This window comes from Diceros bicornis, chromosome 36 (genome assembly GCF_020826845.1).
Source record: "Diceros bicornis minor isolate mBicDic1 chromosome 36, mDicBic1.mat.cur, whole genome shotgun sequence".
NCBI lineage: Eukaryota > Metazoa > Chordata > Mammalia > Perissodactyla > Rhinocerotidae > Diceros > Diceros bicornis.
Genome location: NC_080775.1, coordinates 1,002,981 through 1,026,490, shown reverse-complemented (window position 1 = coordinate 1,026,490; position 23,510 = coordinate 1,002,981). Strand labels below are relative to the sequence as shown.

Below are 23,510 nucleotides of genomic sequence, written 5' to 3'. Positions count from 1 at the left end.
TTGGACATTTGAATCTTATAATGTGGTAACTCTGGAGATCAGATTCTCCCTCTTCCCCAGGGCAGCTGGGTTTTTTTTGTTTTTGGTTGTTATAGGATATCTCTGTGCAGCCTGAGGTAAAAACTTAAAAAGTCCTCTCAGTTCTTTGCTGAGTACGTGTCTTTTCCTGGGCATGTGTGCTGACTTTCTAAATTCCCCTGAACACGCAGTTACTTTTTAAAGTCCTAATCCTTAAATGTCTGGCTCCCAAATGGGATAAAAAAGGAAAAATGCAAGGGGAAAAAACACAGGCATTGGCCCTTTAAATTTCCTGAATCTAATTCAGCTGATGGGTTTGCAACAATGGAGGTCCATCTCTGTGTCTACACCTCTGCCATCAAAAGCAGCAGTAATTGGCAATCAAATCACAGAATCCTAACATTTGAAGGACAAGATCCTTAGCATCCACTCTGACTCCCAAAGCAGCATCAGGAATACAGGCATAGTTAACTGACATGGGGCTGGGGGGTGGGGGATGGGTAGACACTAAGGTACAAGGGCTAAAATTGACCAAAATTTACTGATTTACCAGCCAAGCCTTTCCCCAGAAGACACAAGCCTTCAAAGAGACTCCAGAATTCCAAAATAGTTACAAGAGACTGATTCTGCTATGCAATTGTGATCAGATGAAGACATGGATTCCTGGTGCTCTCTACTCCACCATCTTCTGACATCACTTGACTTCGAGTTTCTCTTAATACAACCTTTTCCAGAATATATATATATATATATATATATATATATATACACACATACACACACACACGACAATGTTACTTTATATCCACAAAATGCAATACAACTTTTACACCTATGTGCAAGACAAAAAGTCTGAAATTATATTCCAAAACACTACAACTGTCACACAAAGGAGAGCTTTGAAAATGTTCTAAGAGTCACAAGGGGGACCTGCTAAGCGAAGCACCTGCATTTGAAACTGCACACAAGGTATGTGGTAACAATGGTACTGTGTTGTGGTCAAGGAATGTTTTACGCACTCAATATTCCAATATGTTAGCTTGCTACATTTTAATGTGCTTGGAAATTTTAAGTTGACATGTATTTCAAAATCATTTCCACTTAAAATAATTAAAAACAGACTCCCAGGAGGTGTTTTTGTGGTAGTGTTGGGAATGTTTGTGTGTTTTATCGAACATCAGCAAGGGACTACTGAAGAAGATGCCCACATTTAATTGTTGTAGGGCCTTAGGCAACATTTTATTCCACAAAAAAAGTATTTTTTGCTTTAAAAACATTGTCATTTATTTTTCCCCCTTTTCATTTGGCCAAACTGACAGTGATGTGTAACTAAGCAAACAAAACAAAACAAAAAAATCCTAAATAAATCAAAACTACTTTCTTTTGGAAATTTATCTTGGATAAAACAGTTGAAGACAGATTAAAATGGTACACTGTACAAAAAGACTAGAAAATAATTTAGCCCTGTGTTCCAAAACACCTATAAACTTGTGTTTGTAGCTGTGTCTGCTGGACAGGGCTGGCAGACTTCTGGCCATGTCCACAAGTGAAGATGTTTTCTTTGCAAAAAAGGACTATTTGTGCGCAGTGAACCAAAGTTCCCTCTTGCAGAAGAAAAGATTTTTCTCCATCAAAAACAACATAGTCAAATCAATAAATCTTTCCAGTTCTGCAAATGCGAAGCAATCAAAACTCCATTAAATGCAGAAACCACTGTCTGCTCAAAATATCTGTAATACTACGCAGTGATAAAAATGTCCCACACCTGTACAGTTAAGGATTAACCACAGTTTTCAGGAAAGCAACAACTGCTTTCGTTATTTCCATTGTTATTTTCAGTTTATAGATCATGACTCCAATTTTATGAAACCATATGATAGCAAACCAAGAAACACACAGTGGTCTAGCCACTGTCCCAGCTGCCACGGACACTATCTCCTGTCCTTTTTACCAGCTTTCCTCTTTCCAGAGAGCAAGTGCTTGGGCTTCATATCAAACACATGTCTGTCTGCCTCGCCTTTCTTCCCCAAGCGATTCATCTTCTTCTGAGCATTCTTCATCATGGTTTTGGCTTTCTTCACCATCTATAAAAGACAAGAAAACATGAACACGTTAGCTACTGAAAACTAACCTTCCACATGTATTTTCATTACCTGTCTCAATGATCCAGGTCTGTTCTGTGAAGAGAAGCCCTGCTAAGTCTCACTCACTGCTGTTTTCCCTCAGACCCACCACAGTACCTGCAGGGGTAAAATATTTGTGTATGAAGACAGGGGTAAAATTATATCTAGATAAGTTTTGTACCTAGAAAGACCAGACACATTTTAGACCTGGAAGATTAGATACACCTGTTCCAACTCCCTCTTACACAAATGAAGAAATTGCGATTCTGGCCCATAAAACTGTACTGCTTACATATGACTGACGAGTGGCAATACTGATATTAAAATCTAGATTTCTAGATGGAGATGTCATGGTGGAATGGAAAACTCAGGCTTCCATCAAGTAGACTGCGTGCCAGTTTATATACAGACTTTCTCCTACATCTAAACTTTCAAAATGCTGAAACTAATAATTTTTGTGTTTCTTAATAAACAGAAGCTTCAGCAAAAGAGACTGTGGACATCCAAAAGACTGGTCAAAACAGCTCCCTCTGGGTTGGTTCCCCGCATGGGCTTGCTGGGGGTGAAGGTCCCTGGCCTCCAGGTTCTGGGCAGCATCCATCCATTTCTTACCACGACCCTAAATGGCTGGGACTTAGGTTCAGACCGTCTGGTGCCATATCACACCATGCTTCTGTCCACTCCTGAGAAAAGACACCACTAGGGAATGGTGCACCTAGGACAAAGGTCCAGGGACACCCACTGTACCCTGGCCCAAGCTTGCTTTTTGGAGTGCAGCACACAGCTAATCTCCCATCTGCAGTCCCTGCCATTCCAAATGACAACTGTTGGTGTTTGCCCTAAGCCTCATGTAACAAACAGCAGAGGCCACTGTTTTATTAATTACACATTACAGAGACTAACCTTGACGTCCCGAAGACCAGAGACATCACGTGGAGCTCGAGAACAACTGCGACTCCGGGCTACGGAAGAGGGTGGAACAGAGTCTTCCCGCTTTCTTTTCCTAGTAACACTCCGAGATCGCCTGGCCTGGACTGCATAATGGGCCTGGAAAGCAAACTTCAGTGCCTCAGGCCCCCAGCCTGGCTTCCAGGCTTAGTGGCAAATGTGAAACGAAGCTACCCCGAAGAGGGGAAAGGACAGTTAGGAGTTCTTAGAACCATTATAAAATAAGCTAAAGATCTTTAAAAGACAACTAATCTCACGTTAGATTATTGGTCAAATATTCTGTTTCACTTAACATAACTACTTTACGTTACAAAGCTGATTTTAACTCCATTTAAATAAATTTACTTAGAGCTGCCCATTCAACAATGTTTTCCCTTACCCTAAATCATCAGGTTAGCATCACAATTTCTATTTCAGATACAAAGAGTTCTCTCTCCTTCACTCCTCCATTTTGGGGTTATCTATCTGAACACAGAGTGACAGCCATCAGAAAGCTAAGCCTTGAGTTAAGCAAAGACACGCAGACTGCTAAGGACGGGCTCTGCGGTCAGCCCCTCGGCAAGTCAGCTCTGCTCACGCTGGTCGTGGGTGCCTTGCTCACCCTCATTACTGAAATAACGATGTAAATTGAGATAAACAATGAGGAAATAAGGATAATACTACTACTCTGAAAGGCATGTAGGCAGTAAGCCCAGCACTTAATAAACAACTGGAAGTCAGAAGCTATGTATCTACCTTAAAATAGTACTCCATGCGAGCAGGATCCTCTCGTACACTGCTGATTAAAACCCAAATTAGTCTACCCCTCTTGGAAAAAAACTTTGACAGAACATTATCCTTTGATTTGAGTAATTCCATTTCTGGAAAGCTGTTTTGAGAAAATAATCCAGAATATGAAAAAGTTCTTTTATATGAAGATGTATACTATGCTCTGGCATAATTCATCCAGCAAAAAAAATTAGAATTCTAATACATATCTGAAATGCTTCTAATTTCTGGGCTCCAAGGAAAACAGTTCTGAGGTATTCACAGCCAAAGTTCCGCTCACATTGAGAGGTTCAATGATACCTCATATTTATTTGGTAATTGAATTGAAGCTAATGAAAGCTCTATGTAAAGACTAGTCACCAAAATCGAAGTCATAGTTCAAGTACAAAAACTGTGTAGGACAGATAAATTTATCTCTTTTGTTCTCTTTGACACTCTATTCCAATTCATATTTTTCCCTATGCAAATTCTTCTATTTTATTGTATATTTCCTATATGTCATCTTACATTCTTTGAGGGGACAGCAAATGAATTTTTAAACTACAAACAATCCAAAAAGCCTAAATAAAGAACTTAAATCTATTTACTCAATTAAAAATGTGAGAAAATTATCCTAAAATGAAAAATGCTTATATCACAATGAAAAGTAGATGCAAAAATGTACCACACGTCAACCTAGTTTATTTTTGTGTGCTGTAACCACAAGTGGTTTTTTTCTAAAAAGTTTTCGGTATATTCCAAATTTTCCATTAACCTGGAATGGAAAATAATATATATACATACACAATGAAACAGTGACATGAAGCAACAAAACAAAGAAAAAGAAAATGCACTGGGGCCATGTTACATAACTAAGGTTAACTGAAGCAGAACACCGGAGTAACACCCAGAGAAACCTTCCCCAACCCCAGGGATGAGTTTTAATTAAGGATGATGGAGGATACAAGGTCTATCCACAATAAGAACTAAGTTTGGAAACACCATCCTGCACCAACAGCATGGTCCTTTGAGCCAAACGCCCCTGAACCATTCCCTGAGGGCAAAGGACAAAACAGTGTGACTAACACAATTGTTCAGTACTTAACCAGCCACTTCCAATCAAGATCTCATGCTAATGAAGCTCCTCAATGGAAATACTGAAATTCTAATTTCTCTTTTAGTCAACTCTGTAATCCTACAGGTTTCTAAGACCCCAGTTTTCTAAGACAAACCTACATCCAACTATGCAAGCATCTGAGACCATCTCTGCACACTCACATTGTCTTTATCATCCATGTCAACACCAAGACTGCGCATCTCATTCTCCAAGACTTTCCGCTGAACCTGAAATGGTGGGAAAAAGGATACTTGTTTTAAGCAAAATTAGTTCGATGAAATGGGTTTATGTTCAAGTTTTTGGACAGCTCATTAAATTGCATGAAAACTAACATTTCCTGGATAATTGCTATGTGTAAGATGATGTACACTTCACGTCTGTGATTCTGCACAACTCTGCAGGGGATTCTCCGCATGCAGAGGAGGTCACTAAAGCTGAGGCCAGGCGATGTGCCCAAAGATGCCGACTCCAGAGGCCAACACCTCCTCCCAAGCCCACTGAGCACCACTGGGGCAATACAGTGATGTCTACGTCTGTCAAGAACTGGTCATTTGCCATCACATCAAAACAGTATTTCAAACACATGAATATACATCAAGAGGTGTCTGGAATGTTGTCATTATTCTTCCTCACCCATTACACTTTAACTGCCCCGCACATCACCCTCTTTCTCTGGGGAGCTGGCCCTCCCTTTCTGCCATGTTCTGTGGTTTGGGGGCAACCACAGGACCTAACCTCACTGGCCGCCCTGACAAGAGTGTGGAGCAGGAGAGAAAGATGCCTAACAAAGATGGAGCTGGGAAGTGGAAATAATCTTGACATCATTTGATCCATTCGTGCCTAAAGTGCGATTCTTCCCATCCTAACCAGTCATAGGAGCCAATAAATCGCCTTTGGATTTAAGTTAGATTGGCTGAGGTTTCTGTAAATTGCAAAAGATGAGTCCTGAGCGATACAGAAATTAAAGAATAAAAACGTGAATTGATGGCTTTACTTCTACAAATCATGAAGTATGATCTTAATTTGTACAACTGCAAAGTACTTGAATATAATCGTGTTGAACGTGGAAGTCACCAAGAAAATGTATAACAATCAGAATATAAAGATCAAGACTCAAGCGAGCTCAAAAGTCAATATATACCAACAAAACAAAGTAAGTACAATCAATCTTATGGACACATATGGGTTGAAATGTATTTAGCAATAACTATACAAGAACCCAATACACAAGGAAATAGGTCAGACCTTTGTGAAGAGAAATAAAACTTGCCTTCTTTGCAGTTCGAGGCATTCTGGGTCCCTGTGTATTCTTCTCTTTGGATTGCAGAATTTTCAACTTCTTTTTTTCTCTAATTTCTTTTGCAAGCTGTCGGATTTCCACCATTTCTTCGTCTTCACTTTCAGATTCACTGTCATACTCGCCAGCAGCTGTTCTTAGCTCTTCTTCTTTTTCCAACTCTTCCAATTTCTTTAAAAAGAGTTGTAATTAAAATCAATAATGAAAAACTCATAAACAAGTGTAGCAACGTTTATATAGGAATAAGGTTTCCACTAAGTCTTTCAGGATGTGATGAATGCCAGGGTCCAGTCTCAGGTGGGCCTCGTCTGACATGCCAGGGCTTACCTCCCAGCAAACAGATTCTGTGAGAAAATGAAGACTGCACAAACACTAAGCTGTTTTAACTGTTCCATGCCATTTCTTTTTCTTATTTAACAACAATTATGCCAAACACTAAGGTTAAAAACGTGCAGATGTCCCCTCCCTCATTCCCCACCAGTCCCAGCAGATACGTGAAAGAACCCTGGTTCTTGAAAAACTTAGAACATCAATCTGAACTGGTCTAACACTACAATAGCCTATTTATCCATCCTAATGCCATCCCAAAACACCACCTCACTGGCTTTACAGTTAAAAAAACAAACAAAAAAAAATACATGTATGTATATCACAACCTAACAAATAAACCTTTACAGAAATCTGACAGTCCAATGTGCCCACGTGACTACTTATGTGAAAACTGCACAGATGGAGGGAGGCTGGGAAGGGGACAGGCCAGGCCGATCACAGGCTGCTTTGAACCCACGCTAAGGAAACTGGACACTACACAAGAGACGAAGCAGGAGGCATACCCAAGAGCTTAAAGGAGAATGACATGATTTCTCTCGTGTGGGAGTGTGGACAACAGAATGAAAAGGAGGAAGACCAATGAAAGCAAAAGCTGAGAATGAAATGAGATGAGAGAACAACAAATATTTCAAAAGGGGAGTAAAGAGGAACAGAAAAGTGAAGGAGGCTTACATTAAGTTTACTCCTTGGATACCCAGATAAATCATGTTATCAACCAGGTCAGCTTCTGAAGCAGAAATGAGTCTAAAATGTAGGGTGTGAAGAGCTTGCAGACAATGACAACCAGACTGAAGTATAAATTCAGGACAGCATTTGGGAATTGAGGACTGGAAAATGAGGAAATATAGACTGCAAATATTTTATAAACTATTTTCTCAAAAAGCTTGACTGAGGAGATGAAGACAGAATAGCAACTAAAGGAGGACACAGGGTTTAAGAAAGTTTTTGTTTTTCACAAAAGATGAGAGAAACTTGTGGAGACACATACTACAAAGTAACAAATGAGGAGGGGACTGAACAGGAGGAAGACATGAGAAAACTCCAGAGGAGACAAGAACGGGCCAGGTCAGAGAGCAAGTAGAGCCTGCCCCAAGGGCTAAACTTCTGCAAAGAGAAGGCCCTACATGAGGAAGGACGGAGTGTTGAGAGATTAGGAAATTCACACCCCATGACTCCATTTTCTTTATAAAAGGGGGCCATCTGCTGAGACCAGCAGAGGGAAGTATGGGCAGGTTTGAGAAGAGGAGGAGTCTGGAAGGGGCCTTGATGGAAGAATGTGAGCCAAGAGGAAGAGGATTAATGGTGCTGTGCCTGTGGCAACCCAGTTGGCAGGGCCCTGGAGTCTCAGGACACTCGGCAGGAGCAGGCTGTTGGTGACTGGGGACTAGAGGCTTGGTGGAGGTAGAAGGAGCGAGGGGAACAGACAAGGTGAGCCCAAGGTTATGCCCGTATCTTCTAGTGGTCGCATTAAAAAAGAATAAAAATCACATAATTTAATGAGTGACACAAACCTGCAGGATGTCAGGATCAATATAATCAGCTATATTGTGGCCTTCCCAGATCTCAGGTATCTTATCATATTTTTCAGATGAATTCATTATATCCCAGTACTCTAAAGTTGAAAAAAAAAAAAAGTTACACTTATAGTTTTTAATACCTTCAACTATGTGCCCAAAATGAGTTGTGACTTACACAAGTCATGTCACTCTACAAAGACAAGAGAACATTTGCATTCGACATCACATAAGCAAAGTAACATCCTTATGAAAGAATTACTCCAAACGTTTCCCAAGGCATATCAGTATCTCAGGATTAAGTGACCAGAGAAGGAAAACAAAAATAAAAAAGTAAGACATACCTGAAGGGAAACGACAGGCACGAATAACAGATTATTAACAATATCAAATGTTTCAGCATTTATATGCTAAGAAAGCTAAAAAAATAATCCCGGTTATCCAAAAACAAGAGAAATTTACCTGGAAGAAATCTCACAGAGCCCTGTCAGTATGTGACCTTTCATCTTTAAGAAACTAAATTAACAAAATGCTGGAAGACTTTCACTCATTAAAGTCTTTCCACACTTTTCTGAAACACTTTACAAGCAACTGGCATTTTACATTAGATTACATTCTAGCCCTTACTCTGAAGATCCAAAATATAATCATCTCCCATTTCCAGTTCAATATCTCGTTCCTGCAATGAAAAAAACAAAACAATTATAATCAGCTCTATTTGACCTTTCAGGTCCAGAAATGCTGAGCCTCTCCCTGTCCCTGTGAAATCATCTGTTCTCCAATCTAACTGCCAACCCTTCCAACCCCATGAGGCTCAGCTCCTGTTTCTGGCAGGAAAGCTGTTTGGACCATCCAGTGGACCATATCTGTTACATATGTACTTTGTTCACTGCCACCTCCCATCCACGAGGGTAGGGACCTTCATCAGCTTCCACAGCCATGTTCTCAGAGACTGACAGAGTGGGCACCAGGTGCTCTAAGCACATTCTTGCTCTAAGTCTCCACCCTGACTGCACGCACAGCCCTTCTACCCCTCTCTAAAAGGAAACCTACAGCAACTTACCCTTTTCTTCTTTGGCTCCTCAATCTCCATTCTCTTTTTGCGTGCCACCACTCCTTCTGGGATGAAAGGAGGCCTCTCCTGAGAAGATATTATTGGAAATATTTATGTGAAACACCTTGCTGAATGTGAAAGAAACAAAAAAAAAGAAAAACTAGAAGCAAATTCTTCATCTGCAAGGAAAATATAAAACTATACTCAAACCAATTAAAAACCAATAGGTGACTCAGGAGTAGAGGGGAGAATGCAGGGCCAGTTTGGGCAAGGAAGCCAGGAGGACTTCACACGCCAATTCTAAAGTTTACTTAGAAAAAATACACATCAAGATTATCAAGAAAAATTATAGACAAAGAAAGTGATACAGGAGAAATAAAGCAGATCAATGAATGAGAAATTTAGACATAAACCCAAGTACATATGAGAAATTCAATGGAAAGATGCATTAATCAATTAGTTGTGAGATAAATGACTAGCCAGTTGAAAATAGAGGTGGGTAACTACCTCCACTTGCTTCCTAAGAACAAAATAAACTCAAGACTGATTGAAGACTTCCAGTCAAAACAGGCAAAATTAAAAAAAAATTAAACCATCACAATATAGAAGAAAAAATACTTTTTAAAGAATATTTTTAGAATGGATGGTAGGCCTTTCTATACATGACACAAAACCCAGCAGCCATAAAGAAAATATTCTAATAGTTTAAAAATGTGTAATTTCTTTGAGATAAAAAAAAATCCCCCAAATCAAAAAGCAAATGACAAAAAGAAAAACAATATTTACAGAACAGGGGCCAGCCTGGCGGCTCAGTGGTTAAGTTCGCATGCTCTGCTTTGGTGGCCCGGAGGTTCACAAGTTTGGATCCCAGGGACGGACGTACGCACTGCTTATCAAGCCACGCTGTGGCAGGTGCCCCACATATAAAGTAGAGGAAGATGGGCACGGATGTTAGCCCAGGGCCAATCTTCCTCAGCAAAAAGAGGAGGATTGGCAACGGATGTTAGCTCAAGACTAACCTTCCTCACCAAAAAAAATAAAACATATTTACAAAACATACAAAAAGTCTGATTTCCTTAATATAAAAATTACAAATCAATGAGTAAAAGATAAATGACCTAGAGAACTGAAGAAGCCAATAAGCACATTAAAAATGCTCAACTGCACTAATTATTAAAGAAATATATCACAATAAAACCATCTTTAACCATCTTCAATCTATTAGACTGACAGAAGCTAACCCATCAATGATGCAGGAAAACATGCATTCTCAAACTGTCAGTGGAGTATAAACTAGTAAGGCATTTTTGGAGGACAATGACATTTTCAATGCTATACCTTAAAATTTACTCCAATTAAAAACAAAGACCTATGTATAAAGACGTGCTCTTGAGTACTGTTCACAATGGTAAAAAAAAGGAAAATTTTTAAAGAACCTAATATATTTCTGTTAAAAATTTTTTAAAAATATGCTTATATGCCAAAAATATTTCTGGAATGACAAACAACAGAGTTAACAGTAACTGCCTCTGGTGGAGTGAGAAGCAGGTTTTAACTTGGCACTTTATACTTTTTTTTTAACCTTTTCAATTGTTTATGATACACATGGCATAATTTTCATTCTTAGTAAGAAACTCAAGACCACTCACGAGATCCATTTGAATCTGCACCCCTGGAAGAAGGGATGCAGTGGTGTCCACTGACCATATCAGTAACACAATCTTATCTCAAAGGCTCTCTAGAAAGGCAGCCTTACCTTATCATCTCTTTTGTTTGGTATAGCTAAATGCAATCTGTTCAGCACCTCATTCACTTTATTTCCTTTCATTTTGGTTTCAACTCGATGAGCCAAAAGCCTGTCACAAGCCTAAGAAGGTGAGAAAACAAGGCACCAAGTTGCAAGGCATCCTGCAGCAGCCTCCTGTTGCACCTTTCCAGGAGGAACCAGGAACCAGAGCCCCACTAACCAGCAGATTATGTTCCAAAGGTTTGGAACACGCTATGCATTTTTCTTCGGTAGCGACATCTGGTGGCTAAGTCCTTGGGACTACCCTAAGGGAACTACTCTGGGGCAGACCACACTCTCCAGAGAGGGAGGAGGCATCTTTCTCCCTTTCTAGGCCAGGCCTAATCTGAGGCAGAACCCTGAGGTAGTGCTGCTGCAAAGCTCGCCCAAGCACCCCCATGTCCCATTCCAGGCCTGTCTCCCACCACTGGCGACCCTTGAGCTAGCTAATTAGACAGTCCTCCGTAACTAGATTCACGTTCCACCTCAGGACTCTAACTGGAGCAACTGAGACCTGAGTAAAACCAACAGCATCATGCCCTTTCTTTTTATTTTAGGTAAAAATAACAATGAAGTAAAAATAATTAGAATTGCATATGGAATCTAACAGGAAATGCCTCCTCAAACTGTTCCTACTTTTCACACTACTTTTTTCCCTTCTGTTTCTAAACAGGTTCCATGAAAGTACTTTTCACTACAGCTCTCGTGGAAATATTGGCAGGTCAAGAGACACAGCAGACAGTGATCCAAGTTAAAATTACCCACAGTAGGAGTGTAAGTATCTCTTCAAATTCCCACATTCACTCCGGCAGGTGGGGGCCTCGGGTTCAGTGAGGGCACTTACACTCATTTCTCCGGCCTAGTTACTACCAGTGCTCAATGTCAATACCACCTAGAAAGAAAACTTCTTTCCCCCAACAACTGACTTTTCTAAAACAAAAGAAAGACAATAAAGGGGTCAACATCTGCTTGTAAGGAAGCACTGACCTCTGTTTTCACTTTAATAACCCCTTCCTCCGTCAGCGTGCTGGTCTCTACCACAGGAAATCCTTCAGCCTGCAAATCTGTAAATATTTTCTGGGAATACAAATGAAAAATGAGAGATGCATTTATTTCCAGTTCCCCATGAACGAATCTTACTATTCCTCAAATGGGTGTTACAAATGCTAACTAGCACAACATGTGTGGTTTGTTATTTGAACTTAAACAGTTGTGTAATCTTCCCACATATCCTTCTGTGATTAAGAAAATACAAATTACTGGGAGGATCAAACCAGACTATAGCAAGCAAACTAGAGGCTCTCCAGAACATGCTGTGAGACCTCACCTTCCAAAATGAAACTTGGGAAGACCAAGATATGGATGTTTTCAATGCTATTTTTTATAAAATATTTGGTCTCCCCAGCCTAGGAGAATTCCTTAGAAAACACAAAAACGTTTACAAAGCTAGCTACATATAAATCACTAAGACTCTAAGAGAAAGGACTTCATTTGTGCACCCCTCCACCAATGCCATGCTGATACCTCACTGCAGACGTGGCCACGTTCAGACGCAGGTGACCACGCCCATGATAGCCAAGCTTCTCATGAACAAGATCTACCTCCCTCCTCACTAGAGTCCAACTTAGCAGTTAAGACTCCCTCCTCCCCTGGAAAGAGCAATGGTCTTGGAGAACATCGGGGTCTGAGAGCCAATCCCACCAATGACTGGCACATGATCCCGACTAAGACACTACACCTGCCTGAGCTCACGGTGACAGCGTTCATTACATGCAATATGGGGTAATAACCTACACTGCTGCTCTGATGAAGTCGCAAGCACCAATAAATACAAGGCAGGCTGCAACACAGTGTTAACCAAACAGTAATACTGTTACAGTGCCCACTACCCATTTGCTTTCCAATTCCATTAAATCTCCCCGACAACATCACTGATACACAGCTCAATAATGCAGGTGGTACTATCACTGATTCCTGAAAGGTGACCTCGCCCATCACGGCTGGCAGGGGGTGAAGTGGGGACTGGAGCAGGTCTAACTGCAGAGCCTAAGCATCTGGTGCAACACCCGCCTCAACCTTCCCAGTGTTCCCACCCTCCCTTCTTCCCCACCCTATGATGCTTGTAGCCTAGAAACCTGAGACTGCTCGATAGATATCTGGGTCTTTTCAAAGACAAGCAAATTCTCTGACGTCAGTATTTATATGATTAGTAATTTAAAAAATACACTGCAGTGCCCCAAGGAACTGAATTCTTACCAAGCATTAAACATCTAAACATCACAAGAGAGACACACTGACTGAGAAGAGAGCAGCACACCCCTCTCAAGAGACCTTCTCCTTTGATGTGGTGAGTATACTCTAGTAGATGCGGCCAGGTCGAGTTCATTATTCCAGTGCAGTGGTTCTCAAACTCCAGTGTGCATCTAATACCGGGGGGCCCATTCAAACCCAGGCTGCTGGGAGCCTCCCCAGTTTCTGATTCCATAGGCCTGAGGTGTAACCAAGAATTTGCATTTATGACACATTACCATGGGAAAGCAATGCTGATGCTGCTGACTGGGGACCATGATATGAGAACCACTGTACCTGAAATATGCCTATTAAAAAGGGCTGCAGGGTCAAATTAGTTTGAAAAACTAGGGCTAACAATATCACCTGCCTCTTGGAAAATTACAGTAGACACTACACACTCACGGTTCTCGAAAGTTTGCAGATGCTCCTTCTCCTTCATTCACGCACTCAATTCCCAAACTCATTTCACCACAAAGCCTGTGCAGCAGGTACACTAAGGAACACCTATGAAACCCTTCCTACCTAGAAACGTACTCTGCGTAGGGCTGCTTCAGTGCACTGGTAGCCTGAGTCCTGCAAGAGGCAAAGCATATCTTAAGGTGCTTTGCTTCCTGTACAGCACCAATCTAAGAGAACACTCCCTTCCCAAGTAAGCACATCTTCCAAGGCACTGATCTGTCAAATGCATGGACACTTCCATAGCCTCTAAAACAGAGCAAGAATTCAGAAATTTCAGTTGTAGTTTGCCACTACCTAGGTTTTTATAATGAATGTTATGTCGACTAAACCAAGGAATATTATCTCAACTGTAAAATAAAAAACAGGACTAGCACTGCTAAAATTTCTCCTCAACTTTCGTTGTCTGAGACGAGATTCAGAATTGGTAAGTAGCAAATATTCAAAATATGAAGGTGATTTACCTGATCGTCTTCAGCAAGTTCAGCTATTCTCTTCACATCACATTTGTTTGCTACAACTATAAGAGGCTAGAACAAGGAAGAAAAACAATGAAATTACCACCTTCACATTGCAGGTTATAAATGAAAATACTGGTTATCGCATTTACCTTGTTGATAAAGAGAGGTCTGATATTCTGGAAGAGCTCCAGCTGCTCCTTCAGCCCGTGCCCACACTGCTCAGACAAATCCATCACATAAAGAACTGCAGCACGCAGGTGGGCTAGGGCCGTGATGGCCTGCATTTCAATGGTGTTCCGATCCTCCAAAGGGTGGTCCAAAATCCCTGGAGTATCTACAACCTAACAGTCAGATTCATTACTCCAAAGCACACATATTCACAAACTTCCCATCCAGCACACCCTGGAGGTCACTCATACCCAAACTAGTTCTGAGAAAACCAGTAAATAAAATGTAGGTCTCCCAACCAACCATAATAAAATAAAGCAGTGAGGGAAAAGTACATATCCTTTAAATATTTATGGGAAGGGTGGAGGGACCGAGAGCTCACTAAAGAATTAGCCAATGACCTTCAGAGAATGACTCTTCTTTTCATTAGGGACATCATGAAACAGAACTGGAAGAACTGGCAAACACTTCCACAGGTTAGGAATTACTTCATCATTTATAAAATTAAATTCAACTGTGGAAACAGGTTGCTTCCCTTTAAATAGTTAGCAAATGCCATTTCTAATGACAGACTCAGAACAATGACAAGGAGACTTTCATTTCATCAGAAGCACCACTGATAACATAACGCATAAATCTACAATGGTAGCTACTTCCCCAGAAACCGATCAGAGAAGCAAGAACTGCCCTCATGCAACGTCAAAGCTTAGATGAGTTTTCTTCATGGGGATGTTCCTGGTGACCCTGAGAATCTATCCCACCTCCTGTTTTCCCTATGACTCTAAGTACACTGAGAAATGGACTTTAGGAATCATCAAAATCAAACTCCATTAACATAACCACCAAGATGTCCATTCTATGTTTAAAGATAAGAACTCTCACTTGCCAACGCAGATACTTATAATCCATGTGCCCGACAAACAGAGACTTGGTCGTGAATGCATAAGGCTGGACATCCACATCTGCTCTTGTCACCTAAAACAAAACAATAAACTCTCACAATCACAGAAGTTCTATACCCTATTTCCTCTCAAATAATATAAACATATTATCAAGACTAATTTTTTTTGGTAGAGGAAAAAAAAAAGACAGCCCTCACATAATTAAACTCCTGAAGACAGGAGCTACCACACCTTGACAGACAGGCAGGCTCCACTTCCTCACATCACTGGGCCCATGGAGGAACAGTCTAAATCAGGTATTAGGAGGCAAGGAAGGCCCAGTATTTGGAGGACATCCATCAGCTTCTCCTCTCATCCTCCTCGGCCCCAGCAATGCCCAAAAGAACTTTCTGTGGCCACAGAAAGGTTCTATATCTGGACTGTCCAATACAGGGTCCGCTAGCCATGTGTCCCCAAGAACTCTTGAAATGTGCTCAGTGCGACTGAGGAACTGAATTTTTTTATTGTTTAATTTTAATTAATTAAGTGGCTGACAGCCCACGGCACTGGCTTACAAGTGTTTGAGACGTCAGCTAGGTCACTGCAGAACTTCGGCTTGTCACTATATCATTGCAATTTGTGGACTAAATAAAAACCTACAAATCTGCTTAAAAACCAAAGTGTTTTGGGCAGCAAGTAGCCACAACATATGTAACAATTGTTTTTTGGCACCTGAGCTGTTGCTGGCTGTGAACTGACGTTTTATTTTACTTTTTAATATTTTTGTGAGGAAGATCAGCTCTGAGCTAACATCCACACCAATCCTCCTCTTTTTGCTGAGAAAGACTGGCCCTGGGCTAACGTCTGTGCCCATCTTCCTCCCCTTTATATGGGACGCCGCCACAGCATGGCCTGGCAAGTGGTGCATCGGTGCGCGCCTGGGATCCGAACCCGGGCCGCCAGCAGCAGAGCACTTGCACTTAATCACTATGCCACAGGGCCGGCTCCCTGAACTGACATTTTAAACACTGTTTCTACTTTGTTCAGGTCCTTTAAGCTTAGCTACATTGTTCTGAAGCACCAAGTTACCAAGTTACTTAAATAGTACCCTTGAGTCCCAAATATTAAACTCAGTCAGGGGCTGGCCCGGTGGCGCAATGGTTAAGTTTGTGCGCTTCGCTTTGGCAGCCCAGGGTTCACAGGTTCGGATCCCTGGCTCGGACCTAAGCACCACTCATCAAGCCACAGCATGGCAGTGTCCCACATACAAAATAGAGGAAGGTGGGCACAGAAGTTAGCTCAGGGCCAGTCTTCCTCACCAAAAAACAAAACAAAACAAAAAAAACTCCTCAGTCAGGAAAGGAGACTCAGCCACTTACCGCTACCTGGAACAAATAGTTTATGTGAAGTTGATACAGCAACCAAGGTAACATTCACCCAAAAAATACATTCAGAGACTAGGAAGTCCAATTTAGCAAGTGCAGGCTGCCAGTCAAGAGTAACTCCCTGATACTACCATTCCCAAAGTACGTGGAGACAACACATCCTATGAGAAGCTCTCCATGTATTAACAAAAATGCACTTGAATGTCTCAAATCCCTTACAAATCTGTAGGACACTTACAAGAATCAAAAATAAAATGGTTTCTGTAATAGCAATATAAATCTAGGTTCAGACAAAGCCAATCCTCCCTTCAAGGAAACAGTGTCTTAAGCCTACGGCAGTATCAACTAACTGGTCAGCTGTCCTCTACCCAACATGGTCAGGACATGGCAGTGCTTTGGTCTCAGGTCCTTGGTCACCTGTGTTATCATCAGAGACACACCAACCTTATTGATGAAGCTGGATTTGCCGACATTCGGATACCCACACAGAAGCAGGGTCCTTGTATTCGGGTCAATAGTTGGCAGACGGGACAAATGCTGACGCACTATGAGAAGTTTAAATTAAATGTGTTTAATTATTCATAAGAAAAATTAAGAAACTCAAAGTTTAAGATCTGCTTGACTTACTTATACTCCAGGCCCATGGTTATGTTAACCTCACTACAACATTTATTTTTTTATTTTATTTTTTTCATGTGTGAGGAAGATTAACCCTGAGCTAACATCTCTCGGCAATCCTCCTCTTTTTGATGAGGAAGACTGGCTCTGGGCTAACTCCCACACCCATCTTCCTCCACTTTATATGGGACGCCGCCACAGCATGGCTTGTCAAGCTGTGTTCGGTGTGCACCCAGGATCTGAACCCCAGGCCCCCGCAGTGGAGCGCGTGCACTTAACTGCTATGCCACTGGCCTGGCACCCTCACTCCAACATTTATAACATAAGTGACAGAGAAAATATAAATGAATGAAAAAAGGATTAGTTGCAGAGGCACCATGGTACAGAAGAGTATTTTCCAAATCTGGCTGTACCAAGAATCCTGTTCCTAGGCCCTACCAACTTGGCATCCCTACCCAAAACGTCAAAGGTGGGACCAAAAACACACCTCTAAGAAGTGCCCAGATGATTCTTACTAAGTGAGGTGATGTTTGGAAAACGATTTTTGAAGGGAGCATGCATGCCATCACTTCCTGGCTAGCAAGGGGCTCTTTCCATGTAATGACCAATCAGGTGCCTCGTCTGCAATGCACACAGCTCCAGTACACTACTGGGCTACCCTCAAGATCAAACAGATCAGCTGAAGCACTGTCAAAGCAGCCAAGTATTACAATCTTGTCATAAATTATTTATAAGATGCAGGGGGAGAGGGAACAAAACCAACTGAATTAAAAAAATTTGTAGTGTAAAAATATATGCATGTAAAAAGGCAAATAACTGTTTCAATAAAAATCCTACTACACTAATTCAGAAATTGTCCTATTAAATAGAACTATCAGGTAACAAAACTAGAGTGGCAGTTTGATGCTAGCACATATTACAAAGAAAAGTATTTCTAAAAAAAATTAAAGTGTCAATAATAGGTAAAACTATGAATCATTTTATTTTTTTATATATATTTATGGTATTTTCCTGTGATTTATAACGTATATGCTTTACTTATTAAATACAAAAAATAAATTTTCCTAATAGTGCTATTAATTTGTAAGCATTATATGTGTTAGCCACTTTTTCAATAACAATTAGCCTGTTAGAATTTCTTATAAACTAGGCTGGGAAAAATAATTTGACCCTGTCATGTCTTAAATAAGACATAAGTATTTCAAAAATAAGGCCTCAACAAGGATCAAGTACCTTAAGAGAATGCACTAAAAACCATTTTTGCTTACACATAAAGAATACCTTGTTCCAAATATTCCAAACTCTGCTTCTGTCTTTTGATAATGGTACACATTCGCCCAAGGGCAGCACGCTTCAGCTGCTTGCAGCGGTAGAGAGAATCACCATATTTCATAAGCCGCACATAATCTTTAGCAACACTTAAAGAAATAAAAACAAATACATAAGATTTTTTTCACTTCTGACAATAACTTAAAAGATACTATGTTAAGAAAATACCTTACTTGTCCACTAAATTTTTGGCAATATTTATTTGTCCTAGAGCCAACTTGTAATGATCCTTGTCATACAGAACATTCATCAAATCAGCATAAAATGGATGGATATCCTATAACGAGAAAAACAAGGCAGTCATTTTGCTATCAGTTTCTCATCCCTATGTGTAAATAATACTTGAAGAGTAATTTCCTAGGGAAGTATGTCACACCTTTTCCTCTCTCCTCACACCCCCAGCATCTTCTCCCCAGTCCTCTCTCCTGGCTAATGACTGTCTGTTTAGTTGTCTGAGAAAAAAGAAGCAGTAAGCAGGGAAGCAGGCCCAGAAGTCACTTCTGCCTGCACTTGCACCTGACCTGTGCCTGAGAATGCTCCCTTCATCCCCGCTACTGTGGGAGAACTGTCCTTGGATCCAGCCAAGGTGACGTTTCCATTTGTACACTAGACCCACCCCCTTATTTCTCAAGAACTGAGCTCCAGAAATTCTTCCCACTTTTTTCCATTAATTCTTCCCTCTCCACCTGGTGATTCCCAACAGGCTGCAACCATGCTGTTATTTCCCAAAAAATTCTTTAAAAGTTTTAAAAGTCCCTTGTACCCACAATCCTTCCATTTCTTTGCTCCTCTTCTTGGCAAATGACACGAAGAGAGGTACTGTGTCTTTTCTTTCCTCCCACTCGCATAAACCCAATCTAGTCAGGTCTCTACTAATCCATCAAAACAGCTCATCAGATCACCACTCACCTCCCAATCCTCATTTACCTTACTAGACCACTTTGCAGCACTAGACAGCTGGCCACTTATCCTTCCTGATGCATTTTATACCACGACCTCGGGACCCACTGTGGCTCTTCTCTCTAACTGGCCACTCCTCAAACTGCACTGCTGGCTTGTGCTCCCACGGCAACGCTCAACACTCCAGTTCCTGGAGCACTTTTCTTTCCATACTCACTTCCTTGGGGGTCTCACGCAGTTCTGAATTGTCTACATTTTCAGAGGTCCCATTTTTATATCTCCAGGCCAGACTGCTCATGAACCTCAGACTGCTCGGCACTTCTACTTGTACATCTTACCCACATCTCATGATTAACGTGTACAAACTGCTCTCCTCCTCTCAAACCTGCTCCCCTTTCCCGTCTCAGTGAATGGCAACACCACTGCCCAAGGTACTAAGGCCCATACCTGCCACATGAGCTAATCCATTAGCTCTTCCCTCAAAGGATACTCCGAAGCCAACCACTTCTCCACTCCTTCACTACCACCAGTGGTCTAAGTCACGGCATTCACCTCCCAATGGTCTCTTCCCCGACAGGCCAGTCATCCTCTAAAGCTAAATCAAAGCACAGCATGTCCCATGCTCAACTCCAACTGCTCCCTCAGGAACAGAATTCAAGTCCTAGACAAGTCGCTGGCTCCACCCACTACCTCTCTGACCCACCTCCTAGTGCCCTCCCTCTCACACACGCTGCTCAGCCCTCCTGGGTCTGCCTGCTCCTCAGAGACCTCACACTCTAGACTTTAGTGCCTCTGCACTTGCTATTTTCGTGCCTACAGTGCTCTTTCCCCAGATAACTGCATGGCTCACCACCTCAGTTCCTTCAGGTCTCTGCTACAATCGCCCTGCTCAGGCACTCCCTATTCTCCTTTCTTATCTGACACACTATATAATGTCATGTTTACTAGACAAGGATAGAAACCTTTTTTTTTTTTATTACTGCTGTATTCCTAGTGCCTAAAACAGTATCTGAGACACAACAATCATTCAATGAATGGTAACTTACCCTAACCTTCTACCCTAAAGTGATCCTCATATAACTAACTCTAATTGAAAATAAATAAATAAACAGAATGTTTATAAAGTTGAACCTCTAACATAAAAAAAAAAAACACCAAGAATGAAAAATGTAAAATTTCTTACAAAGAACCACAAAAATATGGTACTAATTAGGTCACGATATTTTCTGTTTGCTCAAATCAGGTGCTTCCTAATACCAAATCAGTTTAGAATAGCCTCATTCTTCCGTCTTTTTTCATTCCCAGGTACTTTCTATGGTACTAGCCCTTTCCCAAAAAATTATTCACTCATCCAATAAGCAGCTATCAAGCACTTGTGTCAAGTCCTAGAGAAATACATAAGATAAGTGCCTGTCTGCTAGCAGAACTGACTTATTATTGTATTTTTTTAAATAGCCATTATTACCTTTTTAAATATAAAAGAAATTCTTGTCACATAAACCAACTTTTTCTCTCTGCCTTAACCCACCTTCAGGGACTATTTCCGGGCAGTGGCAAATTTAGGCTCTCACACTGTACTGCTGACCCCATGTCCTTCACCACCTCAAAGAACCTTGCAACTGTGTGACCCCTCACAGGGACTTCATAAGCAGTGTCTGCTCCTGCCCTCCATAGCTCAATAAATGGGCAAACTGCACTATGCAGCAGAGTGAGGAATTCAACTTGTTCAGCTTGATGTATAAGTCACAGCTCCCCACTTGATTTCTTCTTGGCAGTGAAGAAAGTGGTTGGTACTGAACTGACTGTCGACGGCTGATAAAGCAACAAGATCACAAACAGTATGGACCTCAGGCCACTGATCCAATGTGAGCCCACAAGAAAAGGAGCCTTGGAAAAGAGGGAGGAGAGGAAGCCCAGACGAGCTGGTGAGCCACCAGAACCCCAGGCTCCTGGATTCACAGTCCTCAGCTAAAGAGCTTGGGTTGGCCCCGCAAGCCTAGAGGTTGCAAAGAAAGCTTGAGGAGATAGCTTTGGGCCCTCTTAGATGGGGTTTAGTTGGGGGAAAGGAAGAATACTAAGGAATCAAAAAACCCGTGTTCTGTTCCCAGCTTTGCCACTAACTCACTGAGTAAACTCTGACAAGTCAATTATTTTCTGTTTCCTTCATTATCTGTCAGATAAGTAGACCAAACTGGTTAAACATCGATTTTCTGAAGGCTCACATTTACATAACTATTTGTATCCCTTGGAGTCACTTACATCCAATTTGGGGAAATCCGTTAGAATCTGTGAGAGTCTGTCATGGTAATTCTGTTGAGTAAACTTGACTTTTCTCATGTAAAAATGTCTAATGCGATGAATTTGGTAATGTTTATGAATAACTGTTGGAGTCTTTCGTTGAGTCTTCGACAATGTCAGGTCAATAAAGTCCTGCGATCAAATAAAATAAGACACAGTTACATCAAACACATCTACTTTCCATGCACTTACTTGAAATCTTAAAAGACTAATATCTAACACTACTACACATTTTAAACTACAAACACTTTTGTTAACTAAATCTTTAGTCTTCTATATACAACTTTGTTCATCTTTTACACTGTCTGGACTTTAAAAAACATTTAGCAAATAGCTGCTGAAATAAATTTTATCCCATATGTTCTTCATGTTATCTTATTTTCTAAATACCTAAGAACCTTTGAAACTTAAGTAGTCAGATAACTCAAGCATAAATCAGAAGAAATATTAAAAAAGAAACAATCCTACAATTTTGATATGCATATCCTTGACTTTCAAAGCATACAAAATAATTGGTAAAATTAAAACCCACTGCTTATAATCTTCTAAGATATGTAAGCTGACTGTCTGAGGATGTACAGGATCTCTGTGTGAATTCCCCAGCGCCAAGAGAAACTGGCAGACAGCGCCTACAACACTGTCAGCACTAGGAGGGGCACAGACATCACGCCCCGAGATCTCCACACCCTCTCCAGCTGGCAGACTCCACGGACCCTCAAGGCTTCAGTTCAAAAGTCACCCACTTCATCAAGCTTCCCCTGACTCGCCCTCTTCCCTCAGGAGTGACCGAACCCGGGAGGAAGGACCCCTAACCCCCCAGAGCCCTAACCTCTGAAGAAGGACCCTAACCTCTGAGGAAGGACCCCTCATCCCGGGGGACCCTAACCTCTGAGGAAGGACCCTAACCTCTGAGGAAGGACCCTAACCTCTGAGGAAGGACCCTAACCACTGAGGAAGGACCCTAACCTCTGAGAAAGGACCCTAACCACTGAGGAAGGACCCTAACCACTGAGGAAGGACCCTAACCTCTGAGGAAGGACCCTAACCTCTGAGAAAGGACCCTAACCACTGAGGAAGGACCCTAACCTCTGAGGAAAGACCCCTCATCCACGGGGGCGCCAACTTCTGAAGAAGGACCCCCTCTCCTACGGGGACGCCCCAATCCTCTGAGAAAGAACCTAAACCTGAGGAAGAACTCTAATCCCGGGGGCCCTAGCCTCTGAGGAAGGAGCCCCCACTCTCCGGGGGGACCCCTAACCCCGGGGGACGCGGCCCGGGAGGCGGGGCTGGCGAGGCGGCGACCCCTCTCCCAGCCCAGCATCACAGGCCCGGCCCTCCCGCGACCGGCCGAGGGTGGTTCGGGCGGAAGGCGCCTCAGCCCCTACCTTGGCGGACGGCACCACGGTGATCTTTTTGAAGTTGTAGTGCGCCATGCCGGCGGTCAGACACGAGGAGCGGCGGAGCAGGCGGGCGGACTTCCGCCGGATACGCGTCACTTCCGGGCGGCCCCGGCGCCGCCGCGCACGGCTTCCGCGTCGCACGGCGCCCCCGCCCGGCCCGGAGGTCCCCCGGGGCGGTGTCTGGGCGGGGTGGGTTGGGGGCCCGCGGGGCGTGGGGAGGACGCGGAGGGGCGGCGCGGACGGGCACTCCGTGCGGGTATAGGTGGGGTCCCGGCGGGCCGTCCTGGGGGCCTGTGCTGCCCGCCCTGCCCGGCCCGGCGGGTTACGGAAGCTCGGGGAGCTCGGGGACCTCCAGTCTCGGGGCCCGCAGAGTCTTAGGGGCCCGGGA

The 23,510-nt window shown here is 42.3% G+C and overlaps 1 protein-coding gene across 1 annotated transcript; it reads right to left on the bottom strand.

Moving 5' to 3' along the window:
* Positions 1-798: 798 nt before the first annotated feature.
* GTPBP4 (GTP binding protein 4) lies at positions 799-23,209 on the bottom strand. Its single transcript, XM_058532334.1, has 17 exons — positions 23,108-23,209; positions 21,684-21,854; positions 18,698-18,801; positions 18,477-18,613; positions 17,022-17,122; positions 15,194-15,286; positions 14,293-14,484; positions 14,147-14,212; positions 11,922-12,011; positions 10,905-11,015; positions 9,158-9,235; positions 8,722-8,773; positions 8,092-8,192; positions 6,224-6,421; positions 5,115-5,180; positions 3,045-3,188; positions 799-2,102 (listed from the first exon to the last, which is right to left on the bottom strand). The coding sequence occupies exons 1-17, from the start codon at positions 23,153-23,155 to the stop codon at positions 1,950-1,952; spliced, it is 1,905 nt and encodes a 634-aa protein (XP_058388317.1). The 5' UTR covers positions 23,156-23,209; the 3' UTR covers positions 799-1,949.
* Between the last annotated feature and the right edge of the window lie 301 nt (positions 23,210-23,510).

What these genes read in the sequence shown, in the direction of transcription:
- GTPBP4 (XM_058532334.1), bottom strand. Translation starts at nt 23,155, where the DNA reads ATGGCGCACTACAACTTCAAAAAGATCACCGTGGTGCCGTCCGCCAAG. An exon ending in CGGATTTCCCCAAATTGGAT is followed by an intron (nt 18,802 to 21,683) that starts GTAAGTGACTCC and finishes TTCTCGTTATAG; the next exon opens with GATATCCATCCATTTTATGC. An exon ending in ATAAGTATCTGCGTTGGCAA is followed by an intron (nt 14,485 to 15,193) that starts GTGAGAGTTCTT and finishes TCTGACTGTTAG; the next exon opens with GTTGTAGATACTCCAGGGAT.